The sequence below is a fragment of the Drosophila serrata genome, unplaced genomic scaffold (genome assembly GCF_035046125.1).
Source record: "Drosophila serrata isolate PLE 108 unplaced genomic scaffold, ASM3504612v1 contig_272, whole genome shotgun sequence".
Taxonomy (NCBI): Eukaryota; Metazoa; Arthropoda; class Insecta; order Diptera; family Drosophilidae; genus Drosophila; species Drosophila serrata.
In genome coordinates, this window is record NW_028257170.1 from 7,355,696 (window position 1) to 7,382,344 (window position 26,649).

General features: G+C 40.0%; 4 protein-coding genes and 2 long non-coding RNA genes across 23 annotated transcripts; 4 read left to right on the forward strand and 2 right to left on the reverse strand.

The window, feature by feature from the left end:
• The first annotated feature begins 39 nt into the window (after nt 1-39).
• On the forward strand, nt 40-5,383 carry LOC110190799 (uncharacterized). Of its 3 annotated transcripts, none has more exons than XM_020961443.2 (4): nt 70-409; nt 506-1,458; nt 1,546-1,715; nt 1,779-5,383. In XM_020961443.2, the coding sequence occupies exons 2-4, from the start codon at nt 1,009-1,011 to the stop codon at nt 2,797-2,799; spliced, it is 1,641 nt and encodes a 546-aa protein (XP_020817102.2). In that variant the 5' UTR covers nt 70-409; nt 506-1,008; the 3' UTR covers nt 2,800-5,383. The 3 variants fall into 3 exon arrangements, with proteins under 3 accessions (XP_020817101.2, XP_020817102.2, XP_020817103.2); XM_020961444.2 differs by having other exon boundaries at nt 77-409; nt 503-1,458; XM_020961442.2 differs by having other exon boundaries at nt 40-1,458.
• A 280-nt stretch (nt 5,384-5,663) lies between these two features.
• Cpr67B (Cuticular protein 67B) lies at nt 5,664-10,578 on the reverse strand. 3 transcript variants are annotated; one of them, XM_086833325.1, is made up of 2 exons: nt 10,292-10,578; nt 5,664-6,557 (listed from the first exon to the last, which is right to left on the reverse strand). In XM_086833325.1, the coding sequence occupies exon 2, from the start codon at nt 6,384-6,386 to the stop codon at nt 5,805-5,807; it is 582 nt and encodes a 193-aa protein (XP_086689451.1). In that variant the 5' UTR covers nt 6,387-6,557; nt 10,292-10,578; the 3' UTR covers nt 5,664-5,804. The 3 variants fall into 3 exon arrangements, with proteins under 3 accessions (XP_086689451.1, XP_086689450.1, XP_020817111.1); XM_086833324.1 differs by lacking the exon at nt 10,292-10,578 and adding an exon at nt 7,057-7,161; XM_020961452.2 differs by lacking the exon at nt 10,292-10,578 and adding an exon at nt 6,912-7,006.
• On the forward strand, nt 7,858-8,657 carry LOC110190805 (uncharacterized). Its single transcript, XR_002320012.2, has 3 exons — nt 7,858-8,258; nt 8,367-8,424; nt 8,500-8,657. It is a non-coding gene; the product is annotated as an uncharacterized LOC110190805 (long non-coding RNA).
• eIF4E1 (eukaryotic translation initiation factor 4E1) lies at nt 9,478-12,427 on the forward strand. Of its 14 annotated transcripts, none has more exons than XM_086833322.1 (7): nt 9,744-9,881; nt 10,079-10,092; nt 10,847-10,999; nt 11,077-11,480; nt 11,541-11,640; nt 11,833-11,920; nt 11,987-12,427. In XM_086833322.1, exons 3-7 carry the CDS (start codon nt 10,943-10,945, stop codon nt 12,148-12,150), a joined length of 813 nt encoding a protein of 270 aa, XP_086689448.1. In that variant the 5' UTR covers nt 9,744-9,881; nt 10,079-10,092; nt 10,847-10,942; the 3' UTR covers nt 12,151-12,427. The 14 variants fall into 14 exon arrangements, with proteins under 14 accessions (XP_020817110.2, XP_020817106.2, XP_020817105.2 ...); XM_086833316.1 differs by having other exon boundaries at nt 9,776-9,881; nt 10,079-10,271; XM_086833319.1 differs by having other exon boundaries at nt 9,814-9,881; nt 10,079-10,323.
• Nucleotides 12,428-13,621: 1,194 nt separating this feature from the next.
• LOC110190661 (uncharacterized) lies at nt 13,622-26,057 on the forward strand. The gene is made up of 6 exons (XM_020961262.2): nt 13,622-14,243; nt 21,791-22,022; nt 22,153-22,297; nt 22,481-22,601; nt 23,671-24,362; nt 24,421-26,057. The coding sequence occupies exons 1-6, from the start codon at nt 14,164-14,166 to the stop codon at nt 25,008-25,010; spliced, it is 1,860 nt and encodes a 619-aa protein (XP_020816921.2). The 5' UTR covers nt 13,622-14,163; the 3' UTR covers nt 25,011-26,057.
• On the reverse strand, nt 22,020-22,600 carry LOC147643526 (uncharacterized). Its single transcript, XR_015271831.1, has 2 exons — nt 22,459-22,600; nt 22,020-22,392 (listed from the first exon to the last, which is right to left on the reverse strand). It is a non-coding gene; the product is annotated as an uncharacterized LOC147643526 (long non-coding RNA).
• Nucleotides 26,058-26,649: the final 592 nt, after the last annotated feature.

A 26,649-nucleotide genomic window follows, 5' to 3' on the forward strand; every position in this document is an offset into this window, starting at 1 on the left:
CTGGTCACACCTTAATTTATTTAGAACATTGGCGCTGCCACACTTTGGCCGCCTGGGACATCTGGCAGCGCTTTGCGTTTCATTCGCCCGCTATCTGGCACCACCGCTCCATTGGTTTTTTGTTTATGTTGGGACGTCGTCGGAAAAATCGGCTGTTTTCCCGTGCGTCCGCTGTGCCATGAAAAGCTGCTAAAAAGCTAAATATAAAAATCAGCGCAGCGCGCGGCCAAACTTACGTTCGGAACACGGGAAATATGTGAATGCGGAGAGACGGAATGGAAAACGCATCTTGTGTGTGTACATAAATATGTAACTGCGCCCGTGCCTGCGTATGCGTTAGCGGTTGTGTTTGTGTTTGTGCACGGTGCAATGGAAAAGTGATTATTATAAATGAAAAGCTGAGAAATGTGTAAGTGTGCCACCGAAAAGGCTGTGAACTTTCGCATTTACGTGTTTTCACCTCATCCTTTCATCTCCCGCTCGCCTGCCTTTGGCGCACCAGCAGACGACGGCAACCAACTCCCACTTGTACGTGTGCGGGGTGCGCAGTGAAGCAGGGGTGTTTGTGTTTGCAGTGGTGTGCGTGCCAGATAAAGACTCTACGCTTCAAGTTTCTGTTCCGGAAGGATATTTGGTGTCAACCGGAGGGAATAGTTCGTTCGCCAGCGCCCCTAATATGCAGGCACGTTCATTAATTACGCGAAAGGTCAAAAGTTAGGACCCAAGGAGCCCCGCAATAATAATGTTGTAAGGAGGCAGCGAGGGAGAGAGCGAGCTATAGAGAAAGAAGGAGGGAGCGAGAGAGAGGGCGAGCTACTGTGCAGGTGTGAGTGCGTGGTAGAACAAAGAGGACGAAAAACACGGCTGGCCGCGAATTCGCCGCACGACGAATTGGTGTTTTGTACCAAAATAAAAAAAAAAAAAAAAACTAAAGGAAAACAAGGATTCTACGGATTTCTATTGAAACTAATTAAACTAAAGACTGCCAAGATATACAATCCAAGAGCCATGTCTGCGGCGGAACTTGAGGCGGAAGCTGCCGCCCAAGAGCAGCAGCCACAACAACAGCAACCGCCGCCCAGCGAGGAAACCAACAACACTACTGCCATCGATGAAAATTCATCCGCGACATCCAACAACAGCTTCAACAACAACATCGACATGGAGACACATCTGCAGATGACCACCTTGGATCACAACCAGATGCAGCTGGAGGGTAATAGCAACAACGGCGGAATTCCGGGTCTGGGAATTGGCCTGATGAACTCCTCCCCGCCGCCGCACAGCTACCGGCACTCGCGGGCCTATCGCCACTTCAAGAATCCGCCGCAACCGCACATGTGCATCCGCACCACAACGGAAGCCGGCGAAGAGCTCTTCATCAATGTCCTCAGCTGGACACGCATTGTGATACCGCAGGAGCCCAGTGATCCCATTCCTCTTTACGGTGGCATGCGTGTAAGTTTTTTATTAAGAAATAAATATTACAATCTTTGAAAGTTACCAAAATGCAATATAATAAGCTCAACAATCATATCCTTTTAGGTACCACCTGGCAGTCCACGCAGTCCTCCCATCGTCTTTGCCGTCATGGCAAACCCAGAGGTGCTCAAGGACTCTGGACGCCATAGCAAAGACCCCGAAGAGCGACGTGCCATGGTGGAGCTAATGTGCGACTTTGTGGAGGCTATGAATCCAGGCGTGAAATTAGTCAGGTAATAACTAGCCCAATAAAGAAGATTACCTAAAAAACTAATCAAAAATCATTTCCCCCTTAGAAACGCCGTAATACTTAAGGATCGCGACATCTCGGGCGAACTGAAGGACGTGTGGAATGCAGTGCAGGCGCAGCGAGATCGCGAACGGGAGGAGCAAATGATGCAGCAACGCCAGCAGCAGCACTACCAGAACATCACCACGCAACAAATGTTTCCCAAATCACCAGATGCAGCGCGTGCGGCCAGTGCTGGTGCCAGTGCGATGAACAACGAGGCCGGCTCGCCACCGGCTCATCCAGAGTCGCTGCTGGCAGAGCACGGCAATGGCAATGGCAACGGTAATGGCAATGGCATCACATTGGCAGTTTTTGCCCAACAGCTGGACAACAAAGTGGCCAGTGAGCAGGCAGAGCAGCAACAGCAGGAACAACAACAATCGGCACTATTGGAGGAGGCTTGTGTGGATCAAACGGATGCGGGCAACTCGCTGAATGGAGCAACTACAGTGCTGGACAATCAACCAAGTGTGGAGACCGAAACAGAAGTAAAGGCGGCTGCTCCAGTTACCGCAAATGGTGGCAGTACGCCCTCGCAAACAGTCACACCCAATCCGGCACCAGCTTCAGCTCCAGTTCCAGTGCCAGCACCTGCTCCTGCTCCAGTTGTTACACCAACACCACCACCAGCTGCTGCCGCTGCTCCCGTCAAGAAGGAAAAGCTCGGGGGCTTCTTGCCCAATGGCTGCATCTTCCCGCGCTTCAAGAACAACAAGCACAAGGACAAGGACAGCAGTCACAAGGAAGGCAAGAGCAAAGAGAAGACCCTGCTGAACGCCCTCAAGAAGAGCAGCAAGGAGAAGAAGGTGGCGCCCAGCGAGCAGCCGCCGGTGGAGAAGGCTGCCGTCGCCTCGGACAATGGCACCACCACGCAGTACGAGAAGAACTGCATCAATAATCTGGAGTGTGAGGTGCAGAAGCTGGACCTGAACAGCGGCAGCAATGGCGATAACAATAGTATGTTTATCAAGCTGAAAGTGTCGCCGGCGTCCAATGCCACAGCAGCGGCAGCGGCGGCAAAGTAGTGGGACCCTGAATCCTGAACACAAATCTCGTAGGTAAGTGGGAGAGCTAGGAACTCGCCAGTGCAAGGATCTGCCGAGCGTCCCTTAGGGCTTAGAGTCGTGAATAGAGAGAGAGCTAGAGAGGGAGTCGTGTAGCATATACAAGATTTATATATACAATATACAGAACACAACACAACACACTCACTCAATCACACACGCATTTTTTGGATAGCCACAGAACAGAGATCAGAGACAGTTGTGCCATGCTCACCAGCTCATATAGACAGCGCTTCTCCCAAGGATCTTCCCCCGGCATTTACATAACTGACAAAATGATTAACGTATTTACATAGTTCAATATACATACATACATACAAATGTATGAGATTCGCATACACAGAGTTTGCCTTATATACAACAAGACCCTAAAAAAAGAGAGAGAGAGAGAGCGACCCAAGAACCTAGCAGCAAGAAGAGCCAGAATTCAAGTATATTTAACAATAATCAAGTTGTAATCAAGAAACTCATGCGCCAAACGTCCCAAGCACACACAGAACTCACCACTCATCAACACATCTTGAGCTAGCAGCTAGCTCCATTCCTGATTTCACATCCATGACCACACAAAAGTATTACGAATAATCCTCGCAGATCCCTACTCCTACTCCTTCTCCTCCTCCTCGATCGATTGATCTCCACGCTTTGAAGTTGAGGGCTGTAGAATGGGCGCGGTTTTAGAGACGGCTCTATAAAATGTGTAGCAACAACTAACTTATGTACCTAAAAGTATACCAGGATGCCGACACGAGAACTCGTATACACAGATCCGCCATGTCGCTATTATTATGTTTTATTTGTGTTTAAAGTTTAACTTTTAACTTGTACCCCTTCCCAATGAGTGTGTTTCCCCGTATTTATATTTATTTGCCGTGCGTGTTTACTGTGTTGTAATTGAAACTATTGATGGAATGTCCTCAACCTGAGCCCCCTTTACAATGTATTTATTGTTTTGTGCTAATACCCGAGAACCCTCAACTTCAAACGAAACCATTCACGAATCATAAACATAGATAGAGTGTAGAGAGAGTAAACCACAAGAATTCGAATAATACAAAATTGGGGAACCCAACTTAAAATGGGGAAAACAAAAAAACAGAAACAAAAAAATAATACTAAAAACAGTTTCAACTGCAATATCGGACTGAACAATGCTGCCATATAAAAAATATATATAGAATTAACATCTATATGCAAATATATTGCAATTTCCATAAATGAACGAAATTTCAATTGTGATTCAATTCGAAAATCTAATTTTGTTTCCACATCGAAAACACTTTTTGGAAGAAACCAAAACTACACAAAACACATACACTACGTATACAGAATATCGTATAAAATATAATTTTGTTTGCTAGGCAAAACAAAACAAAACAAAAACACCAATTAGGCTCCAAAAAAACACGCAACACCAAAACACTTTTTCCTTTTTGGTTTTTGTGTTATTTTTTGTTTTCGGTTTCATTATTAGTTTTCTCGTTTAGGTGCCATACAAGTAAAGATGTATGAGAATTAATCAAAATTTCCTTATTTGTGAGTTGGAACGAGTCCCCGAATCGTTGAAGGATCCACGGATCGTGGGCGATGTATGAGAAGAACCCTAAAGTATATGCTAGTTTTTAACTGGTTGTAAATGAGAGAAATGCTCGTGTAAAATTAGTATTAAATTATAGCACCACCAACCCAACAAAAACACAACAAAAACATCATGAAACATCAACAGAATCACACTATATAATTACAAATTAAAAGCTAGTTTAAGATTCAAGTCTTCTAAGCGAAGAGCAGAAAAAAGCAATAATTTTACTTGAAAAGAAAAAGGCGAGGCAAGGAAATTATAATGAAATGCGTGCCGAATAGTAAAGTGTGGGCTGTTTTTCAAAATCTCTGGGAATTTCTTTAAAACTAATTACAAAAACATGTTTTGCAAATAATGAATAAAGAGATTTGGTAGTGACTTTGGTTTACGGCTGACCTGATTTCATTGGCAAGTTACACTTTTAGCCAACGATGTCTTATTTTTTGTATAAATTAGTTAGACTAAACAACAATTTATTCACCACAAAAATGTAAAATTGTTTGTTTTTTTAAATATATTTTTGCTACAAATTCTAAATTTTGAAGTATCTTTTTTTAAGAAGTTATGACACTACATTTTGACACTTTTTGTATACTTTTTGTTTAGTATTTTTGAGTTAAATTCTTTTCTTATAAAGGTGTCATATAAGTTTTTAAAGAGCTATAATAGATAAACCACACTTGTTTAATATTAACTTGAAATCAAACATCTGTTGAAAGGAAGTTGAATATTTACCTAAATTCACTTAACCTTTAACTATAAATTAAAAATTTGCCAGTGGAATGAGGTTTTGTAAGATCAACAGCATGAAACATTAAAAAAAGAGATCTAGAGATTTGGAGAACAGCCCAGAAGAATTCTACACAACAAACACTAGCAAGGGAGGAAACCCAACACACAAGAACTCACATTTTTATATTGTATATGTATGTAATAATAAAAAGAACGTATTTGACAAAAGTGTACAGTGGTGTTTTATTTAAGAATTCAATGTTTTATACTTATAAAACTAAATAAATCTGCAGGATCTGTGAGGATCAGTAAGTAATAAAAGAAAACTCAAGTAGAAGTTGCAAAGCTGTAGAACTTCATAAATAGAAGAATATAGATCCAAGGATTTATTGTGAGAAAGAAGGATCTTAAAGGATCTCCTTTTATAAGCCTAATAATATTATATATATATATTAATATAATACTATACAACCGATTTCCAGGATAATTAAAACATCACACTTGATAGAACTTGATTAAAATCATCTATTTATTTTGCGAATAAGGATTTAATAAATATGTGGATTACTGGGATGTGTGTTTGTGTGTGCTACTTTCTACAGAACAACCTATACAATAGATCACCAGGATCTGTAGGGATCCCTGAGTCCCCTCATTCGTCATGGTTGTTGACGGCACGCAGACGCTCCAGTTCGGCGCGCTCCTCCTTGTTGCGCAACAGCGGCACATTGTAATCGAAGGCATAGAAGAAGCCCTTGGGCTCACCGGTCTCCTCGGGTCCGGGAACATACGGAGGCTCCTCGTGGACATAGGGCTGCTGCTCCTGCTCGGTGGGCTGGTAGCGACCCTCGGCAGTCTGGTATTCGGCGGCATAGGGATCCGGATTGTGACCGGCAGCGGCGGCCAGCTCGCCCCACAGCTTGAAGTGCTCCTCCTCGGCCTTGAGCACGGCCGGCGTCTTGGTGGCTGGCAGCTTCAGATGAGCGGGACGGTTGTCCTCCACATGGAAACCGGTCTTATCGGCATAATAGTTGGCCACAAAGTCACGGCCATGTGGCTGCACATACTTGTACGATCCGGTTACCTTGCCGGTCTCGTCACGTTTCTCGTTCTTGCCCTGATTCCAGTCCCTGTAGCCATAGGCGAACTGACCGAGTCCATCCTGACCATGGTACTGGTGGGCGTCGTAATGCTCCTCCACATAATCCTCCGGATGCTCAATCACACGGCCCATGTACACAAACTCTCCCTTCTCATTCCGGGCCTCGGGCAGCGGATTCTCACCAGTTTTCGGGGCATACTCGATGTCACCAATGCCACGCAACTGGGCGCTATTGAGGAACTGCTGGGCCTCCTCGGGTGTGATGTTGATCTTGAAGATGTTCTCGCCGCTGGCTAGGGTGGCCTGTAAATGGAAGCGAAGCGTGAAATGGATTAGCCAAATTATTAACAATCCCAAAAGGTAAGACAAGCCTCAAAAATATGGCACACAATTCTAATGATCACACACGCAAAATAAGAGAGATGATGTCATTTTTAGTTATTGATTAAGTCTCGCATCTCGCATGTAATGCCCAGCTGAGGTTTGCTTAATATTTGTTCACATTGTATAACTTTTGTATATTTGCACTAATCAGCATCACAGTTGACATTTTATGGAGTCACAACCCGGATTTTAATTGAATAAGATCTCTATTCACAGTGATCTTCAGTGATCGTAAATTTGAGCTTAATTATGCAAAGTAGTCTCTGATTTTACCAGCAACAAGGTGGCAGCCAATATGAAGCACTTCATTGTGGTTTATATTTGTATATCCAGATGTATCACAAAGTTTTTACTCTTCTGTTCCGTTGGCGCGCTACTAATAAATGAATATCTCAGACTCCCTGGCTTATATACTAACTCTTGGCTCGGCTTTTTTACGTTTTTGCATAAACATCTCTCAGCGAACTACGAACTGAATGAAGATGTGCGCTTCGTGCTCGGATTCACCTGTCCGGTTTCTTACTCAGCTTCAGAATCGTACAGCCAGTGGCGGCAATATAAAGTTCATTATCGACGCGTCGCTCAAATTCGCACTTCTCTGCGATACAGGGGAGAATATATGCGGAGACATCATTAGTTGTATGTTTGCCGCAATGCTCAATTAGTTATCTAATAGCTCTGTGGGTCTTACCCATCATAAATTGTTGCTTCTTTTCAGAACCCTTTTCGAGCTAGCTTCAAGTGGCATTTCGAGCTCACATTGCCTGTCGAGTGTTCGAGTAGCTTATAGATACTTTTTTGTATGCCACTCGAGATTCATGTGGTTTCTTTAGAGGTATTTCGGGTATGCCTAAAATCTGGTTTGGATTTAGCTTATCTTGATGGCAAAGGTGGTTTCTATCTAGTTGGGTAACTAGTAATCTGCATATTATAGAAAAACATCGATTTAAAATCGATTTATAATCGATTACATGATTAGAACTATTTCCAAAACCTTTCTTTTATCAGCTATAATCCCATAAAAAGGTATTTCCTAGTCGCATGATTCTTATGAAAACCATATTTTTCACTTAACAGCTTGCTATATGATTTATTTACAATTAAGCCTTTTTTAAGCTTCTCAATCACTTTTTACTTTTAATTAATGCAAAGTTTTACTGCTTTATAGATTGGTGGGGCTTTGACTATGACTCCCCGGGTTTCCTGTCCGATCGGCGGAAGTTTTTTGTGTTTAGACATGCGCTGCCAAGCACTTGAAGTCCGCTTGGAGATGGCTGCATAATTAGATGCCGGGTTTTAAATGTCAGTTCAAAAAGCCTCGAAGCTCAAGTGTAATTAGAGCTCAATGGACCTCCGGCTTGGAGAAGGGTTTCGGGTCTCGGGTTTCGATATCGTGCAAACTCTTGAAAGGCGCTTATTAGGCGCTGCTTACAAAGGGCAAAACTGCGCAGTTGTTCGATTACACAAAATGACTTAACTATTTAAATAATAAACACGCTTCACGTTCTTCTTCAATCATCGATTCGAATTCCGATTCTACAGTTGCAGTCGTAGTCGTCGTCGTCGTCTATTTTGAAAGTCAAGCGTAGCCAAAGCGCCACATCATCATCCTGCTCCCAAGTAGGTATCATCATCCTCATCAGCATCTACGGTTGCCGAGTGTTTCCCACTGTTTTTTGGGGTCTTTTATCTATTTTTAAACACATTATTATTATTATTTGTTTCAAGCTGGCAGACAAAGGCGAGCCGAGTCCGAGACTTTCGATGTTCTAAGCCATAGAATTAAGTTGGTTTCAAATAACTAAAAACAACAACTTTGGTAACAACTAAGGTTCTGGGTTAATTTATGATTCACCAACAGGTTGGACTCGCATTTATGTGACAACAACATGGCCTAACCTCCTGACGTCCCATTCAGATACATTCAGAGTTATTTTTTTGTTATTCTGGCAATTTTGGGAATCCGCTATATAAATGAATAAACAAACTACGAGTAGAATCGTATTATTATATGGAAAACTCATTGATTCATTCTTAAATGTCGTTATTTTGTTATCGAATTCCGATGGATGATGCCAATGTCTAAATAAAAACGAAGACCTAATTTCCAGCAAAAAGCTGGTTTTCTGGGCCTCTCCGTCTTAAATTTTCGGCTGTTGATAATTATTTATAATATATTGCCTTTATTATATAAAATAATTTCGTATGATAAATGAATACGCTGACGTTGTTTTCTTGTTTTTGATGCCGAACGATACGTCGTGCTGCTGCTGTGGGAAACAGATGAAATGTCAATTAAATTTGCATGAATGTTTATTTTTGATAAACGTTCTAAGATTTCAATTTTGCTAGGTTTGACTTCCTCGAGTTTTTTAAATAAATTATTCAAAGAGTTCCCACGTAAACACGGATCAAGTGCGAACAATGAGATTGAAGGTGCTACTTACTTCCAAAACGCTTCATAATTGCCAAAAGCCACTTCCTCATTATTTTCAAATGAATAAAATATCACTAAACAAAAAGCACTTTGAGCGTCTTGGTTTCTGGTTACTGATTCACCTCATAGATATTAATGAATTATTTAACCAAAATGATGCTATTTCATATGTATATTGAATATCAACTGTAAGTTTGTCTTAATACCATTTATAATAAGTAAATTACTTGAAAATACTTTAAAAAAAACATATTTCTCCTCTCTTAATACGACAAAATTTAAATTTAACGCCCAACGAAGTTTCGTAGCTGTCAGCCAGTGAACGGCAACTCTAGCCCGATCAGGGCTGCATCACCCGATCAGGGCTGCATCACCGATACATGCGATACCTCTTCACAAACTACCACCACCAGTTTCGGCTTATTTTGGTACACACTATCGTCTTGGCTTCGGTCACACTCAGTGTGTTCGTCAAAAAACTAAAAAATTATTCAAAGATTTAATAACTCTAAATTAATTGTGGCCCTCTTGCGTAGTGCCAGTGCGTAACCAAGTCCTTAGCCCACACAGCGCGACATCGCGACAACCATGGTAGTGTCGGAGACGGAAAAGGTGAGGAAAAAAGGCTACGCCGCATGGTTTCCGATTCGGTCTCTCAATTCCGTCGGCCGAGGTTGAGCCGTGGCAGCAGAGGCAAAACAGAACAGGGTTGTTGCACAAGAGGGGGAGGTCGTCGATTCAGAAGCAGCAGCAGTACAGTGGCGTGGCATCATCTCTCATTGCTCAGCACCCGCAATCGAAGATTTGTAATTTCGCGCACAATTAACCATATTCACCGCTAATTGTTACTTGTTATTTGCACGCCGTTGTCTACGTCATTGTTCTCTCTCTCTGTCTCTACTACTATATCTCTCTTTCGCGGCCAACCGCTCTCGCATTTGCATACCCACACGTTTTTCACCGCTGCTCTCTCGTTGTTGCTGGAATAATTTTTTTTATGAAGTCGCACGCGAGTGTGTGAGTGCATGTGTGTTTTATACGCCCGCGTGCTGGTGTGTGCGGATTTATATACAGCATAAATAGGCGAAGCAGAGAGACAAAAAGAAAGAGTAAATTACTGCAATAAGCAGTCGCGACGAACTACAGTTAAGATTTATATTTTTGGCCGCAGCGACTTGCATAGACCCAAGTGAACCGTTAGTTTTCCTTTGCTCACCTGCTCTCTGCACTCCTTTTTTCTTCTTGTATGTACGTTTTGTACTTTTCAGTTCACCACTGCCTTGAACTCGCACACCCACCCAGTTGTCGGGTCGCGAATTTCAGCCACAATTCTTTGTTCCAGTTGGAAGCAAAAGTGAAAATTCTTTAATTCAATAAAACCTCAATTCTCTCAACAGGCAATCTGTGTTTTTATGTCAAATACGTGCGCGTGTGTGTGTCTGTGTGTGCTGTAATTCATTGCTACTTTCGATTCGGAGTTGGTCAGAAACAGTTGCTTTAAACCTATAAATGTATTTAATCTAGTCATATCCGTCTAAAGTAATAGTTTAACACTCACCCACAACCAGTTTAACGTTTTTACTATTTTTTGGTTAATAATACTCAAAGTGAAAAGGAGACTGCAGTGAGAAATCAAGAAGTAATCCGCATACTCGCACACACGAACCGAAATCAAAAGCTTCGCTCTCGTATCGCACACACGCACACACACACACGCTCACCCACTCAACTCAACTCAACCCAACTCTCTCACACACACACTCACACACAGAGAGAACCCGAGAGCGCGTCAAGTGAATCAGCGACGATCGAGCAAGATCTCTCCGGAAAAACCATCAAATCGCATCCTACAAACACGGCCTCCAACATGCAGAGCGACTTTCACAGAATGAAGAACTTTGCCAATCCCAAGTCTATGTTCAAAGTAAACACTCGATCGCTGTTCTCCGCCGAGATTCGCCCATTTTAATATGTTCCTTCTATCTATCCCTTTTCACACAGACGACTGCCGCCAGCAGCGAGCAGACGGCCAACACGGTGGCCCCCGGTCGCCCAGACCCCACACCGCCAACTGCTCAGGCACCCGCTGCTGCTCCCGCCAAGGAGAAGGACCAGGAACAGGCCAAGGCCACGGCCACGGCTGCAACCGATGGCTCTGCCCCAGCTGCTACCACCGCTGGCGGCGATGAGGTTGTGCGCACCGAGCATCTGTTCAAACACCCGCTTCAGAACACATGGACCCTGTGGTATCTTGAGAACGATCGGACCAAGTCATGGGAGGACATGCAAAACGAAATCACCAGCTTTGACACCGTCGAGGACTTTTGGAGTCTATACAACCACATCAAGCCACCATCAGAGATCAAATTAGGCAGTGACTACTCGCTCTTCAAGAAGGGAATTCGGTGGGTGTCCATCTTGGATTGGTTTTTGTATGTAATCTAAATGATTCTCTTGGCTTACAGTCCCATGTGGGAGGATGCTGCCAACAAGCAGGGTGGTCGCTGGGTGATCACCCTTAACAAGAGCTCCAAGAGCGATTTGGATAACCTCTGGCTAGATGTGGTGAGTAGAGTAGAGTTGTGTAATCAATCGCATAGTTTCGGATGTATCTGTAGGAGTTATTACTCTAATGATTTCAAAATTGTTTGTATATTAATAGCCGCATTCCTATGACTCAATTTGTATATGTTGCATATCTTTCTTTTCTAATGAAAATTCGACTTGACTGAAATCCATCTGACTATTGTCTTGCAGCTGCTTTGCCTAATTGGCGAGGCCTTCGATCACTCGGATCAGATTTGCGGAGCTGTTGTCAATATTCGCGCCAAGAGCAACAAGATTTGTAAGTAAACACTCGCGCTCAATTGCTGCCGTTGCAATTTGATTAATGTGAATTTTGTTTATTCAGCCATCTGGACTGCCAACGGAAACAACGAGGAGGCCGCCTTGGAGATTGGCCACAAGCTGCGCGATGCCCTACGTCTGGGACGGCAGAACTCACTGCAGTATCAGCTGCACAAGGACACGATGGTCAAGCAGGGCTCCAATGTCAAATCAATTTACACTTTGTAGGCTGACGGGCCACGCCCGCCAACCGATCCTGCTGAGTTTAGTTAGTTTTGTGTTTTTGCCTCTATATATGGTTATAAACAACAGCACTCGTGTCTAAGACCCGCTTCCCGAACCCGAACCCGAACCCGAGCCCAAAATGAGACCATTTGTTATAAAAAAAATTTCGGCAATTATAAAAATGGATCCGCTTTTTTGTAGTCACTTTCGATAATGGATTAAACGGAATATAATAATAATAATCATAATTATAATAAAAGAAAAGTTCACCAAGACCGGATATCAAAAGACTTTTGAATACGTGAATATGAGTTAAAAAAGTATCTTGTTTTAATAATATCTTCTAAATGCGGTTTCTGCGGATAAACCGTATGGATTCCAAAAAATAGATTTGACGGATTCATTTATTTTTGCAGATACTTTCATGGATTAATCGTTTAAAATTTTGATTTACCGTTATAGACAATATTATGTATATGCTATAATATATTTTAATCTGCATTAAGGTTGATGATCAGGCTCTAGTTTTTATTTAATAATAATAATTTAATAATAAAGTATCAATATGTAGATATTGAAGTCTTGCAAACAAAGGTGATGCTGCCAGATTTTTGAATTTCGAGCTACCGCCGTTGCCAGACTTCTCGGTCTCGAGCCACCAGCATTGCCGGACTGTCCAGTCCAGTGCGCCCAGTTGGGCACAATTTATGGCGGGAATAACATATTTTTAAAGAGCTCTGTGGATATTAAAGTTAACGCAATAATGTAGACTGAATATTTCATTATAAAATATTAAACCATTTCTCTTCCTCTTTCGTTACGTTTTTTATATGTATGTTTTCCTGTGTTAAACACACCCCGTTTCCGTGCTGTGTTTGTCCGAGCTAGATTCTGAGCAAAACTAAACTTAAATAGGCTAAAATTAAAACAAATTTAAATTAATAAAACAAGATAAAGTTAACACCTCAAAATTTACAATTTTTAAAAAGTTATCATTAAACAGATTCGCACCAAATCCAGCACAATTTGTAAAAAAGAAAATGTTAACTTATACAATGTAAACACGGGGATATTTATTATTATTTAATGTGAAAATCTACTAAATAAAAGTTAAAAATATTGCAAAAAACTTAAGAAAATTAAAGTCTTGACCTAAAATTATTTTCATTATTATTTTAAATTCGTGCCAGATATAAAAAAAAGGATAAACACTTAACACTGGCAATAATTGCAAGAAAATGTAAAATGAATGTTAAAAGAAGCTATTTGTAAGCCTATAAGCTTTTATACATGCAATGCTGGATCTAGCTTGGTACACTGGTACACTGGTGGTACACTTTTCCGCAATGATTGTAACTTGGAAAAAAAAGCAAAAAAATCAGATTATGATTTTAACATCGTACATTAGAACTACCCCATGTATCTGTCAACGTGTAAAATTACGTTGAAGACGTGTGAAATGTAAAATGTTAACAGCTTTTGATTTCAGAGTGACCAAAACAAAACATCAAAAAATCGCTAAAAAAAATCTGAACTTCTCGATATTATTTTGATATTTTCGACAAAAAATAAAACAAAAACAAAAAAACAGTGGCCAGTTCGTTTCTTCGCGCAAGAAAAAAATAATAAATATAATTAAATAAGACAAAAATATATAATAATAGACCAACCAACACAAACAAAGACACGGGCGGCGCAAGCGAGAAAACGGGCAAGAAAGTGAAATAAAGAAAACAAAAGTGCAATAGATACGGTTTTGGGATTGTGCAAAAAATCGAAGTAGCCTGCCAGTGCGACGACAGGTTCCGTTTCGACGTTGAGTATAAACAAATAGCAATAAAAATAACCCCAGCGCAGCAGAATCATAACAAAGAGGAGCACCAGCAGCAGCGTAAAAGACAAAGACAAAGGCGTCGAGGCTGCGGGGGGTTGTGCGAGTCCCCTCTTTTTTGGGGTTGGACCAGGAGAGCAGGAATACCGACTATGCAATACCCCGGGATCTAAAAGTCAAACATAATGCCTTGCGACAACGCCAAAACCTCGTCGGATATTGAGCATGTGGACTGGAACTCCGGCCAGCACTATGCAAATGTCAGGTGAGTTTGGCACTCTCCTTTTCCCCCTCTCCCCGTTGCGTGCCCTTGACACGGGTCGAAAAAAGTAGTGAAGGAGCCAGGTGGATATGGGGAACAAATCAATGGAAGGGATCGTAATTATAATGCTAATTAAATACACGTTTTAACAAGACATACTTGGGAAAAACCATGCTTTCAGAAGCACAAAAACAAAACTTACATTCTGCCAAAAACGGGCACCTGGCGATAGAGTTTCAAATTCTGCTGGCCTTTTCGTGCCAGTTCAACTTATTTAAACCTTATGAAACTTTAAGCCAGAGTATTCGCTTTCTTTCGACCGCTCACTGTAAATTATTCTGCGTATAAAACATTCAAGTACAACATTGCAAAGAAAATAAAATAAAAAGGAAAAAATAAGTGCAAGCACGCAAGTGAAATCGTGGGTAGACGACAGGGGACTTTGCGGCCACGGGTGACATTTCTTCTTGGCATTGTCCATTGTTTATTTATAGCCAGGAAACGGACATGATTTAAATGTTTGATTTTGATTGTCCGCTCTTTGGGGGAATCGAAATAATTGAGTTTATTTCCCTGACATGCAATTACAAATGCTAAATTTGAAATGTGTTCACCAAGTTCCAGCTGTCAATATACCAGGCTGATCGTAACACTCTGCGGTGAAATTAAATAAATTGAAAAGCAGACAAGACAAACCCCCTAAATGAAATCCAAAGTGAGCCACATTTAAGCAGAAAATGATTCATCTTTCTGGCCCAAAGATGATATCACTTTTCCCAGGTAACTGGGCTTGGGTTGGTTTAAATTGCAAATTGTATGCAATAGGAATCTTTATCACTCTAATCTATAGTTAGCGCCGGTCAATGACAATCATTGGACAACCGGACAGCTAGCGTAATAACATTGTTTAAGATTAATCCGCACACACTTACCATACCTGCTCCAAGCGGTTCGATTGAAATGCAAATCAATCGGCGGATTACCGATGCTGGGAAGAGGTGAAAATGGTACTTGACACGAGGCGCCAAAGCAATCTGTCGACAAATGAACTAATTGACCCGAGATTCTATAATAAAAACATAGAATTAAAATGCTCGTGTGGCGGGGCAATGGCTTTGATTTTTATACCCTTGCAGGGTATTATAATTTCAGTCAGAAGTTTGCAACGCAGTGAAGGAGGCACCTCCGACTATATAAAGTATATATATTCTTGATCAGGATCAACAGCCGAGTCGATCTAGCCATGTCCGTCTGTCCGTCTGTCCGTCTGTCCGTCTGTCCGTCTGTCCGTCTGTCCGTTTCTACGCAAACTAGTCTCTCAGTTTTGAAGCTATCTGAATGAAACTTTGCAGTTAGTCTTCTATATACTCTCACTCGTATATATGTCGGAACGGGCCGGATCGGACGACTATATCATATAGCTGTCATAGGAATGATCGGAAAAGTTTTACAAAAAAAATTATAAAATTTTTAGTTTTCAACAGAATTTGATCAAATTTGAGATATAGCCATTTCATATTATTCTACAATTTTGTGTAAAATTTTATGAAAATCGGACGACTATATCATATAGCTCCCATAGGAACGATCGAGAAATTAATTCAATTTATAAGTATAACAGTTTCAGTTTTCAACAGATTTTCATCAAATTTGAGATATAGCCGTTTCATATTATTCTACAATTTTGTGTAAAATTTTATGAAAATCGGACTAATATATCATATAGCTCCCATAGGAACGATCGAGAAATTTGAGAGGAATGAGAATGGCGGTGGCTGTTGTCGGAAGACTGACAATCGCGGTGGCGATAACATTTTTAGTTTTCAACAGAATTTAATCAAATTTGAAATATAGCCATTTCATATTATTCTAAAATTTTGTGTAAAATTTTATGAAAATCGGACTACTATATCATATAGCTCCCATAGGAACGATCGAGAAATTAATACAATTAAATTTATAACTTTTTTAGTTTTCAGCTGATTTTCATCAAATTTGAGGTATAGCCATTTTATATAAGTCTTAAATTTTGTGGCAAATTCCGTAAAAATCGGACGACTATATCATATAGGTGCCATACAAACGATCGTTTGATGTAGAGGAAAAATGAAAATCTGTGAATGTAAAACTGCAAATATAATATGTATAGGTGAATGAAATGAAAGCAGGTATTACTTCATTGTTTTTTAACACAAATATATATAATTTATATTGTATGGATTCCTATTCATAGAAGTTTTATCTGCAAGGGTATATAAACTTCGGCGTGCCGAAGTTAGCTTCCTTTCTTGTTTGTACTTGATTCCCACGAAATTTACAGATAATGTGTGGTGTGTGTGTGTGTGATCGTTAAATAAACAAAAAACATTAATTAATTAATTATAACCTCTGGACTGTAGATTAAACAAAGCCTTTATGTTTTGAGTTTCAGTATTGAAAAAGGTTGGGGTGAATAATTTGAAATAACATGTGTTAATTATTAATTTAACAGATGTTAAGGGTTAATGCTAAATATAGTTAGCTCCTGGTTAGCTTATCATTAATGTTCTATTGTTTTAAGTTAAGATTTTATGCTTGGAAAGTTGAGTTTAAATCTATGAATATCAATATATCAAAATTTACAATAAATTCTACTTCTCCAAAACCAACTTAAACGATAAATTCACTCTATTGATTTTGAATACAACTTAATTTTCTGACACCTTTCCAATAACTTTGAATATCTCAGAAGAACCCTACGTTTGTTTATTTTACTATATTTATATATATCATCTGTTTATAAAAAGAATTATTTCCCATGAAATATATCCAAGTTATCTATGATATCTTTAGTTCAGTTCATAAATATTCCTGCTCCCCGAGTGAGTTTTTAATTTATTAATAGGAAAACGGAGCAACACCCTCTCGAATGTCGTCGGGGTTGTGGCTTATCACCAGACAATTGCAAATCTAATCTGTCGTTGGGGTGTGTAAAGGTATATATATTATCATGGTGTTGTGGTTTCACTTGTTGGTGTTGTTGTTGTTGTTATTGTCTCAGGTGTCGTCGCTGTTGAATAAACATTGGCAATTGTTGGTGTTTATGCGAGAGACGAGAGACCTGGCCTGGGCAATTACGATCAAATATTTACCAAGTATGATGAAAATGTAAAATGGAACGAACTCAATTACTGATAAGAACCGGCTTTTCCGCCAACCATTACAGCCCGCAGTGGGAGTTGCTCGATTTATAACTAAATACAAAGACGAAATATGTAAATTGTTTTATTTTGGCGTCGCCCCGCATGGGTATAACTTTTGCATTAATTGCCCTGACTTGGCCCGCAGCCGCCGCCCTTGCCTCGAACTTAAACCAGTTGGGACTTAAAAATAAGTTTACGCGGCACACAAAAAATAACGCGCAAAATATCAAAGCTCTTGAAACAAAGCAGTGGAGCAGTGGAAAACAAAGCAAAATACAGTTTGAAGTGGACTCGATCCCATCCTGCTTTTGCGCCATGTGAAGATTACACTGGTTTTATCTGGTGGTCCACTGGAGGAGGGCGTGCCCTGGTGTGGAATTTTATAAAATGCGCTAATTTCGTTGTAATTAAAAACGTAAGCATGGCGAGTCTTTTGACTCTCGATAAATAAAAAAGAAAAACATGGAAACCCCTGAAATAAAACTTTTTAGATCGGATTCAGCGACCGACCCCTTAAATAAATAGAATGTCAAAAAGCTTTACGGGTCAAAAAAAAAATCATAGTTCTGAATCATCATCAGTAGCGAATCCCAACTTATTTCAATATTAATTAGCCCTTAAAAAGGAACACGAGTTGTATAATAACTTTAGCTTTTACAATGTGTAATAATCTTTGTTTTACATTTATTAACTTATTTGAGAAAGCAACAGCTTGATTAAGTTCAAACACAGCAAAAAATTGCATTGTTGATAATTAAGGAGTTAAGGAATATTATATCTGTGGATTTTAATTCGATTACAAAAATAATATAATATATATTTAAATTATATTTTGCTAGAGCTAGCAAAACAAGATATGACACGATCTTTAAAAATAATTTATTTTTACCTTATAATTAGGAAAAGTCACGAAAATACCCTTTGTTATACAAGCTGTCGCCTAATTACTATATTTTTGGCATGTATCTTGACAACGGCTTATTTAATGCATTTAATAAAACAATGAATTAACATATTTAAATGTTTAAATATAGTTTAAATCTCAAACTGTATCTTGTTTATTTTTTCCACACATTATAGCGTTAAACTGCCTCGTTATAAACTCTTTTCTTTTGAAAGATTAAGGTCTGTTTTGATTAGGGATTTTTCAATGAACCAAGTGAATGGATTTCAAGTTACTGAGATAAGGATTTGCCACATTTCAAACAGTATTTTTTTTCTAAAAATATAATTATATATTAAATAAATTTTAAATATTTACGAATACACATTCAACCTAAACATTTTGTCAAGGGCATTAAATATTTTGCACGGAAAAAGATCAATTGCAGGTGCAATTGAAACCCTAAGCCCGTGAGCAAAAAGTTTATATATATATTTTTTTTCTTAAAGCACCTGTGTCTCTCTTTCGCTGTTGTTTTTTACCTGGTAATGCGATAGCACTTTGCAGGTGTATGTGTACCCTTTGATATCGCTTAATCAAATTGTGAGAGGCAAAAAAAAAGAAACGCAAGCAAACCAAATAAAAACAATATAAAAACCGGCGGTCAATAATGTGAGAAATCTTTCCGAGAAGTGCTCTTTTAATATTATTTTTTTGTTGTATTGATTTTTGTCGATTAGTATATTTCTGGTTTCGTATGATCGACAGGAATTTACAAATGTACATACGTACATGTGTACCATTAGTATGTGTTTACGGATTTGAATCGACATTTCCGTTCTAATTGAGTTGAAATTTTTTCTGTTTCAATGTCGAACAGACAATTTGAATCGCCACCCCGTTTCGTTCCCTTTACCTTTTCCCCCAAAAAAAGACCAATAGATGCCAAGTCATGAGGCTGCTTCAGTTGAGTGGCTCCAAAGAGGGGTTTTTTTTGGTGTGTCTTGTCTTGTCATTGCGACTGTCTGGAGCCCCAAAAGCCTCCTCAAGTCGATTCGTCTGATGAAGTCGTAAAACTTGCGACTTACGCATGTCCTTAACCTCCAACTTAAGAAGGAGGTAGCCCGAAAGGATAACTATTCCATTCTGTGGAGCGACAAACATGGGTGGTAGTTGCGGTTTGGTTGGGCGGTACTTTAGGAACCGCTTACTCTGCTACGTTCCATCGATCCAAGGACAAACTTCTGGCAGGGGTATGAGCACTAAAGGACATCGTCGTGTCCAGCTCCACTTCCCATGTCCATGACCAATATGCGCTGGCAGAGCCTTTCCCTTGCCTGTCCTGTCCTGTCCTTCGCCTCAATCACGCACTGGCCGCCTGAACTCTGAAAAAGGATACAGACACACGTAGCAGCGGTTGTACTTGATATATGTGGAAAAGTTACACTGAAAAGTAAATATGGGAAAGAACTTTTACATAGCTTTGAACAGAGCAGTTATAGTCAACTGTTGTTTGCTCTTTTAACATCTTTAACAATTTCTTTTAAGTGTATTTTAAGTTTATTAGAAAACATCTATCTTTTCCCTCTGTGTAGTAGAAAGTAAAAGTTGCTCTGGCCGTTAGTTAGATTAGATATAGCACTCGTCGACTCCCCCTGTACCCCAAACCGGATCCCTAGCCTCTAGAGCGAACTGCTCTGTACCCGCACCTAGTCCCCGAGTTCCTCTTCGCAGGTGCTGAGTGGGCGTTTTGCTGGCCATAATGATAGGGCGGCCAACAGAGCTAATTGCTATGGCCATAAACCAGCACCAGATTGCTATAGTCCATAAGGGAAGCACATCCACTCGGAACCTATCTAATATGTACACACATCTGTGCTAGTCGAGTCCTCTCTGGGGAAGGGGTGCAAATGTGAGTGCTCCCTTGTGCTCGAACGGGCTTTCAGGCTAATCACTCATCGCAAGTAATTCATTACAAAAATGCATTTGCTTATATTTGGATATATATGAAAAATAACCAAATCGCATACAAATACAATCAGTTTTCCCTTAATCTATCTATCGCAGATTTTTTCAATCCAAAGCCGTACGATTTCTAATACAATTCATATTTCATTGGAATATAACATTTCTCATTAATTAGACTTCACGTTGATGTCATATTAGTGATCCTATATTTCCATTTCCAGGGAAGTGTCGGTTTAATTCAAAATTTAAATGTTTTAGGTCAAGTTTTCAAAATCTTAATATATGGAATGAATAGAAAACAAGTTCAGGGAATGCTCAAAATGGATGAAACATCCGCTGCAAACCTATAAATCAAATGCAATAGCCATGTCCGCGTTATTTTAGATTTATATTCTTTAAAGTTTCTTTTAAATAATGATACTTAAGGAAATTCGACGTACTGTCAGTAGCATTAAAATATAGAATACCCAATTTGATCTTTATTACTTCTTATTATTATTTATTAGGGGGTTCTATCGCCTCTGTCAACAATTCGTTTAAATGCAAATACATGTAGTATAATTAAAAAAACTATATACTATATGCGAACGTGACGGTGAATGATTCTGTGAGAATGATGATAACAACCATTGTTGTGTGAATCATTCACAGATCCCACCCATTCACGCTTGACATTTCCCATTCGTACCATCCGGACAAGGGTCATCGACTTCTTATCAATTTTATGCCAGGGCTTCATCATTAATTTAAATTTATTATTATGCTCCATAATAAATGAGAAATAAACATCATCATAAGATATGACGAATACAAATACTGAAAAGTGTCGTAAGCTAATCTATGCAATTCCCATTTAATTACACTATTAACACACATTTAATCACTTGCTTAATTTGATTATATATTTTAATTGAAGTTTTAATTACACCGGGCATACTTTAAATGATTGCATTGCTCATACGACGCGAAATCTAATAAATATTCATTGAGTACGCTTGTTAGATCTGATCTCTCCAGTTATTGATTGTCTTAGAACAAGCTTAGAAAATTATATATTTCGATATATTTTCCCATGGCTTTACAACTTTTTCGATAAGGGAAAGCATAAACATGCTTTGTGTTTGCAAATAATAATTCTAATTTCACTTTGAAAGCGATTCATAACAACAAAATGAATTATATTATAGAAAAATATGAAAGATTTGCATTTATACTCAAATGCTGAAAATAAATCGCTTTAAAATGTCTCATATTTCACTTAAAGTTGTCTGAAAGGGGCGAAAAACCCAATGACCTACATTTCCAATGACGTTTTCCAGGAAAAATAGCTATCTTTATTATTTGTTGCCCCTTGGTAATTAGAAACAGACTTATGGGTGAACCTAGTTAATTTTATAAACAATCCGAGGGGAATTCAAACTGATATTAACTTAACTTGAACTTTAACTTTAATCAATTGAACCTAAAATAGTTACTAATCAAATTAAAATCTAATCTCTAATTCTAATCTCTTCCAGATTCGGTTCCGGCAGCAGCCAAGCCTCGCAGAACAGCGGCGACATTTGCCGCATCTGCCACTGTGAGAGCGATCCGCAGAATCCACTCCTGACGCCCTGCTACTGCTCCGGAAGCCTGAAGTATGTGCACCAGGCATGCCTGCAGCAATGGCTCACCGCCTCCGAGACCAACTCCTGCGAGCTCTGCAAGTTCCCCTTCATCATGCACACCAAGATCAAACCCTTCAACGAGGTAAGTCGCTCTGGGTTCCCCATTTGGCGAAAGCAATCTAATTTATTGTATCTTGTCTTCTTTACATTGTGCGGCTTCTGCGGAATCGGAATTGGAATCGATTGAATGGATTGCGTTGTTGGAATTGCAGTGGCGCAGCCTTGACATCTCCGGCATTGAGAGACGGCGATTGTGCTGCTCCGTACTGTTCCACTGTGCCGCCGCTTTGTGCGTCATCTGGTCGCTGTGTGTGCTCATCGAGCGGGCCGCCGATGATGTCCAACGTGGCCTAATAGGTGCGAGACCCGGTCCTACGGTTCGGCCAGGTCGACTAACTGCACAGCGAAATATCCGTAATTGTGTAATTACCTGACCTTCCTGAACTGGGGGACTGTTGCTGTCATTATTGTACTCTGTTCGGTGTTCGCTCTTAACGGATTCTAATTACCAAACCAACCTGTTCTCTTGCCATTTTCTAGACTGGCCCTTTTGGACGAAGCTGGCGGTTGTCACCGTGGGTCTCACCGGCGGCATTGTCTTTATGTACATCCAGTGCAAGGCCTATTTGCATCTCTGCCATCGCTGGAAGGCACGCAATAGGTGAGGGGATATACTATATATTATTAGATAGTGATTAAGGATAGTTTGTGAATAGTTATAAGGCAAAATATAAGTAGATGTATGCTAGAGTTTGATTGTAAATTAAGGTTTAATCATCAACTAAAAAACTATATAACTTGAAAGAAAATAGAAGGTTTACTAGGCATTTAACACCTTGTATATGGTATAAGCATCTCTCTTAATCAATATCAATTCAAATCACAATAATAACCTATTGTTAGAGTCAGAACTATCCCATACATACGGAGGTAGTGTATTATCTGTAAAAAAAATAAAGAAAAATCCCATTTCTACTCAACGGGAAGACACACAATCATAGATCAGTATTTTATTATCTGAAATTATCTATCGAATTAAAGCCCATTGTTTCAAAAGTTTCGTTTGTTAAGGTTTTTACATTTAATTGCTCACAAGCTGTAAGCTAAAAGTGGGATTCGTTTTGAACTCTATTACCTTGTTTATACATTACTTTAGAGACCCTATAAGACTGAAGCCTCTGAAGGCTTAATTGCAATCCCATAACCCATTAAGCTTGCCTTATTTATTTAATCCACTGTTTATTTAGATTAGCCTTCTAAACATTTAATTTATACTGTCATTCGCCAAAGTTGTAAATCAATCTTGTCTCAAAGCACTTTGCGATTATAGAAAAAAGAAAATTTAAATAATTAATGACACATTTGATACGGGTTTATTATGTGACAAGTAAGTCATAAGATGTTGAATTTATCAGAAGAGTTTATAATAATTAATTGATTTTTCCTACATTTACTTGTTAGTCATTTGAATAAACATTGTGTCATTTATAAATACAAGTTGATGTTGTCATGGGTTTAATTATTTTAATAGTTCATTAGTAGGTTAGGTTATGGTTGAGTTAAATTATTCAAATTGTTTAATACAGTAGATATTTTAAATGCTTAGGTAAACCGCACTTATAAGGCAGATTTACTGATTAGATTGAGTTATATGACTTATATGATTTATTTATTGTATTATTTATTTGCTTAAACAAAATTTACAACAAACTTTCTGCTTTTTCCCACAGAATCCTTCTAATTCAAAACGCCCCAGAGAAGATCCATCCATTGGCTCCGCCTTCGCCGGTGGCCGCCCATCACCATCACTTTAGTGAGCCGCTGGCTCATGCGGGTTCAACCAGTGGCGGAGCAGTAGAGATTAATGCCAGCGGTGCGGCTGCCCACGATGGTAATTGTGGGGCGACTCTGGAGAACGGCGTTGGCGGAGGACTAGGCCTGCATCAGCAACAAATGCAACAGCAGCGACTGCTCAACTCCTCGCCACATCACATGCTCCAGCTGGCCGCGGAACTAGAGGTGCCGCACAGCAGCAGCAGCGCCTGCACACAGACGGAAGACGGAGGACATAACCATCAGCGGCACCATATGCAAATGCAGATGCAACAGGACGGACAGCAGCAACTGGGCCAGGTGGCGGTGGCCGCTAACATTGAGTGTTCACAGTCGCAGCACAACTATGACCGCGACTGGGCGCTCGACGACGTCGTCTCACAGATCTCCTCATTCCGACCCTGTCCGCAGGGTTCGGGCAGCATGACGCCCTTCCACGACTCCATTCACAATGTGCTGGAGCATTCGGAGGGTTCTAGTCGCGGCTCAGCCACGGATCTCTGTGCCGGTTCCCGGCAAGATCTCAGTGCCAGCGGCATATCCACGGACACGGGCCGCGAGCATGCCCTCCAGCTAAGCAGCTTTAGTGGTAAGCAACATTACTTCTACTAAAGATGAATACTAACCCACATCATTCCGTCTTGCAGGCAGTGGCGAGCACAAAGCGCCCTCGATCAGCTCGGGAGTGTCGCATGCGGTGGCCAATGGACTCGGTGGTTTTGTGTACAAGCCGCACCAGACTAAGCGCTACTCCAACTCGTCCATTTTCCTGGAGAACCGCGATGTGCTAAGCGACCAGACCAGCGTTGGTCCGGACACGGCAGTGCATCCGCCATACGATTACTGTACGCCGCCAAAGATCGACTATCGTCATTCGGGCATCGGGCACTCGGGCTGTTGCACTGCCGACTGCATGGATGGCCACCCAATGCAGACCAGGAAGGCGGAGCTTCGTCGCTACTCGGATCCAAAACTGAAGCCCAGCGATGCAGATACCGTGCTGGATATTGACTTGCCTACATCGCCGCTATCGCCACCTGCCGCCTATGCCAGCAGCAACCAGCAGAAGCGGCCGCTGGCGCCGCCGCTCATCATCTCCTCCTCCTTTGACAGGGGCGTGAACAGGAGCCGGCAGGGACACTGCCCCTCGGACACTGCCCAGATGGATCGATCGCGGCTCAGTTTCAAGTCGTTGCCAAATCTCAGCAGCAGCTGCGAGAGTCTCATCCAAAAGTGATTGTCAAATGTGGATCCGGCTCATCCTGTGCTCTCTCCCCCCCTGTAACCCTCTGCTCTCAAGTATTCACCGCTGGTCGACGGACAGATCCCCGAGATCATCCAAAGGAAATACTATTTTTTATACCGCACACACACCAATGGGGCTTTAAAAGCCAGACAGATCGCGTGACCAGCGGCCAGCCCAATCCTCTAAGTTCTTCTCGTTGTGTTTAACGTTTTCATATAGCAAAGAGCCCATAAACAATTTTTGAGACTGCAATGATTAAAAAAAAGGAAGGGAAAAACAAAGCAAAACACTTGACAGAGTGGAGTATTGATTATTGTATCGTTTAAAATCAAGTAAGCAAGCAAGCAAGCAGTGTGTGTATCTCTAGATTTAGGCGCTAAACCAACTGATGTATAATTTATCTGCTAATCGCATCATCATCTAGCCTCCGATGTCCAATCCTCCCATATGTGTCCACACACCTGAGTTGTTGTCCAAGCCAAAAGAAAGCCTACAAAAATTAACCAGAGACAGTAATTATTTAGTCCGCGTACGGGATGTGTGTATGTTTTGTTTTCTTAACTTCTAAGTCAAATGAAATTTTAAAAAATTGATCTGTGATTAAGCGTCATTGAATAAACATACATAACATACATACAACATAAAAATGCAAGCATTAACATATACATATATATTGACAGTCAGCCGCAGCAGTAGTAAAGAAACAAACAATTTTTACTTAAATAACAATATAGATATGAAGAAGAAACCAACAACAGCAACATGACAACCACTAAAAGCTTTTCGCTCCCCTGGGAGCTGAGAAATAGGGATTTAATTCTTTAAAAAAATCTCTAGCTGAAAAAATATATATGAATGGAAGCCGTTTTTTAGACATAGACACATAGCATAAAAACAGTAAATACTTATGATCGCTACCAGAGTTACGAGCATAAAAATAAAAACCAAATGAGAAACAAAATTCAAAAAAAGGACAACTAAATTTTTTAATATGTACTAAATATTTAAATAAATATGTGCAAAACTAAATTAAAAAAATGTTTTAATTCAAATGGCTTTTCAGGGTTTTATAGTTTTATTTAAAATGCTCAACTGCTCCTATTCAAACACCAGGCGCAGAGAAGGCAGCAGTTGGAGGAATTAATCTCCAATATTTACTACACCCTAAAAGTATGCAATTAAAAAGTCAAGATAGTCTAAATAATGGGGCATCTTTTAGGCGGAAATTGCGTAAAATATATGTAATTTTCTTAATCCTTATAATTCCAAAGCTACTAATATATTATATTAATACATTAATATACATTAATTTTTTTATTTATGCCCATGCATTTGAGTATTAGGTTTAAATTAATGCATAAGAAATCAAACTACATTACCATATTTGCGCTGTTTTTTCCAGTTTATAATTTAATTTCATTTGAAAATATAGGTTTATTATAAAAGGGGATTATTCTGAAATATTAGTTTCTTAGTATTTTTGAAAGAAACAAAAATCTTTTATTTTTTAATAAATCGTAATAAACTTGAATCGAATCCTACAGCTGGAAATACTTCCAGAAACTTGAATAAAACCCAGATTGAAGACCGGTTTTGTCTGCAATGCAGATGCAGATGTGCGAAGACTGCT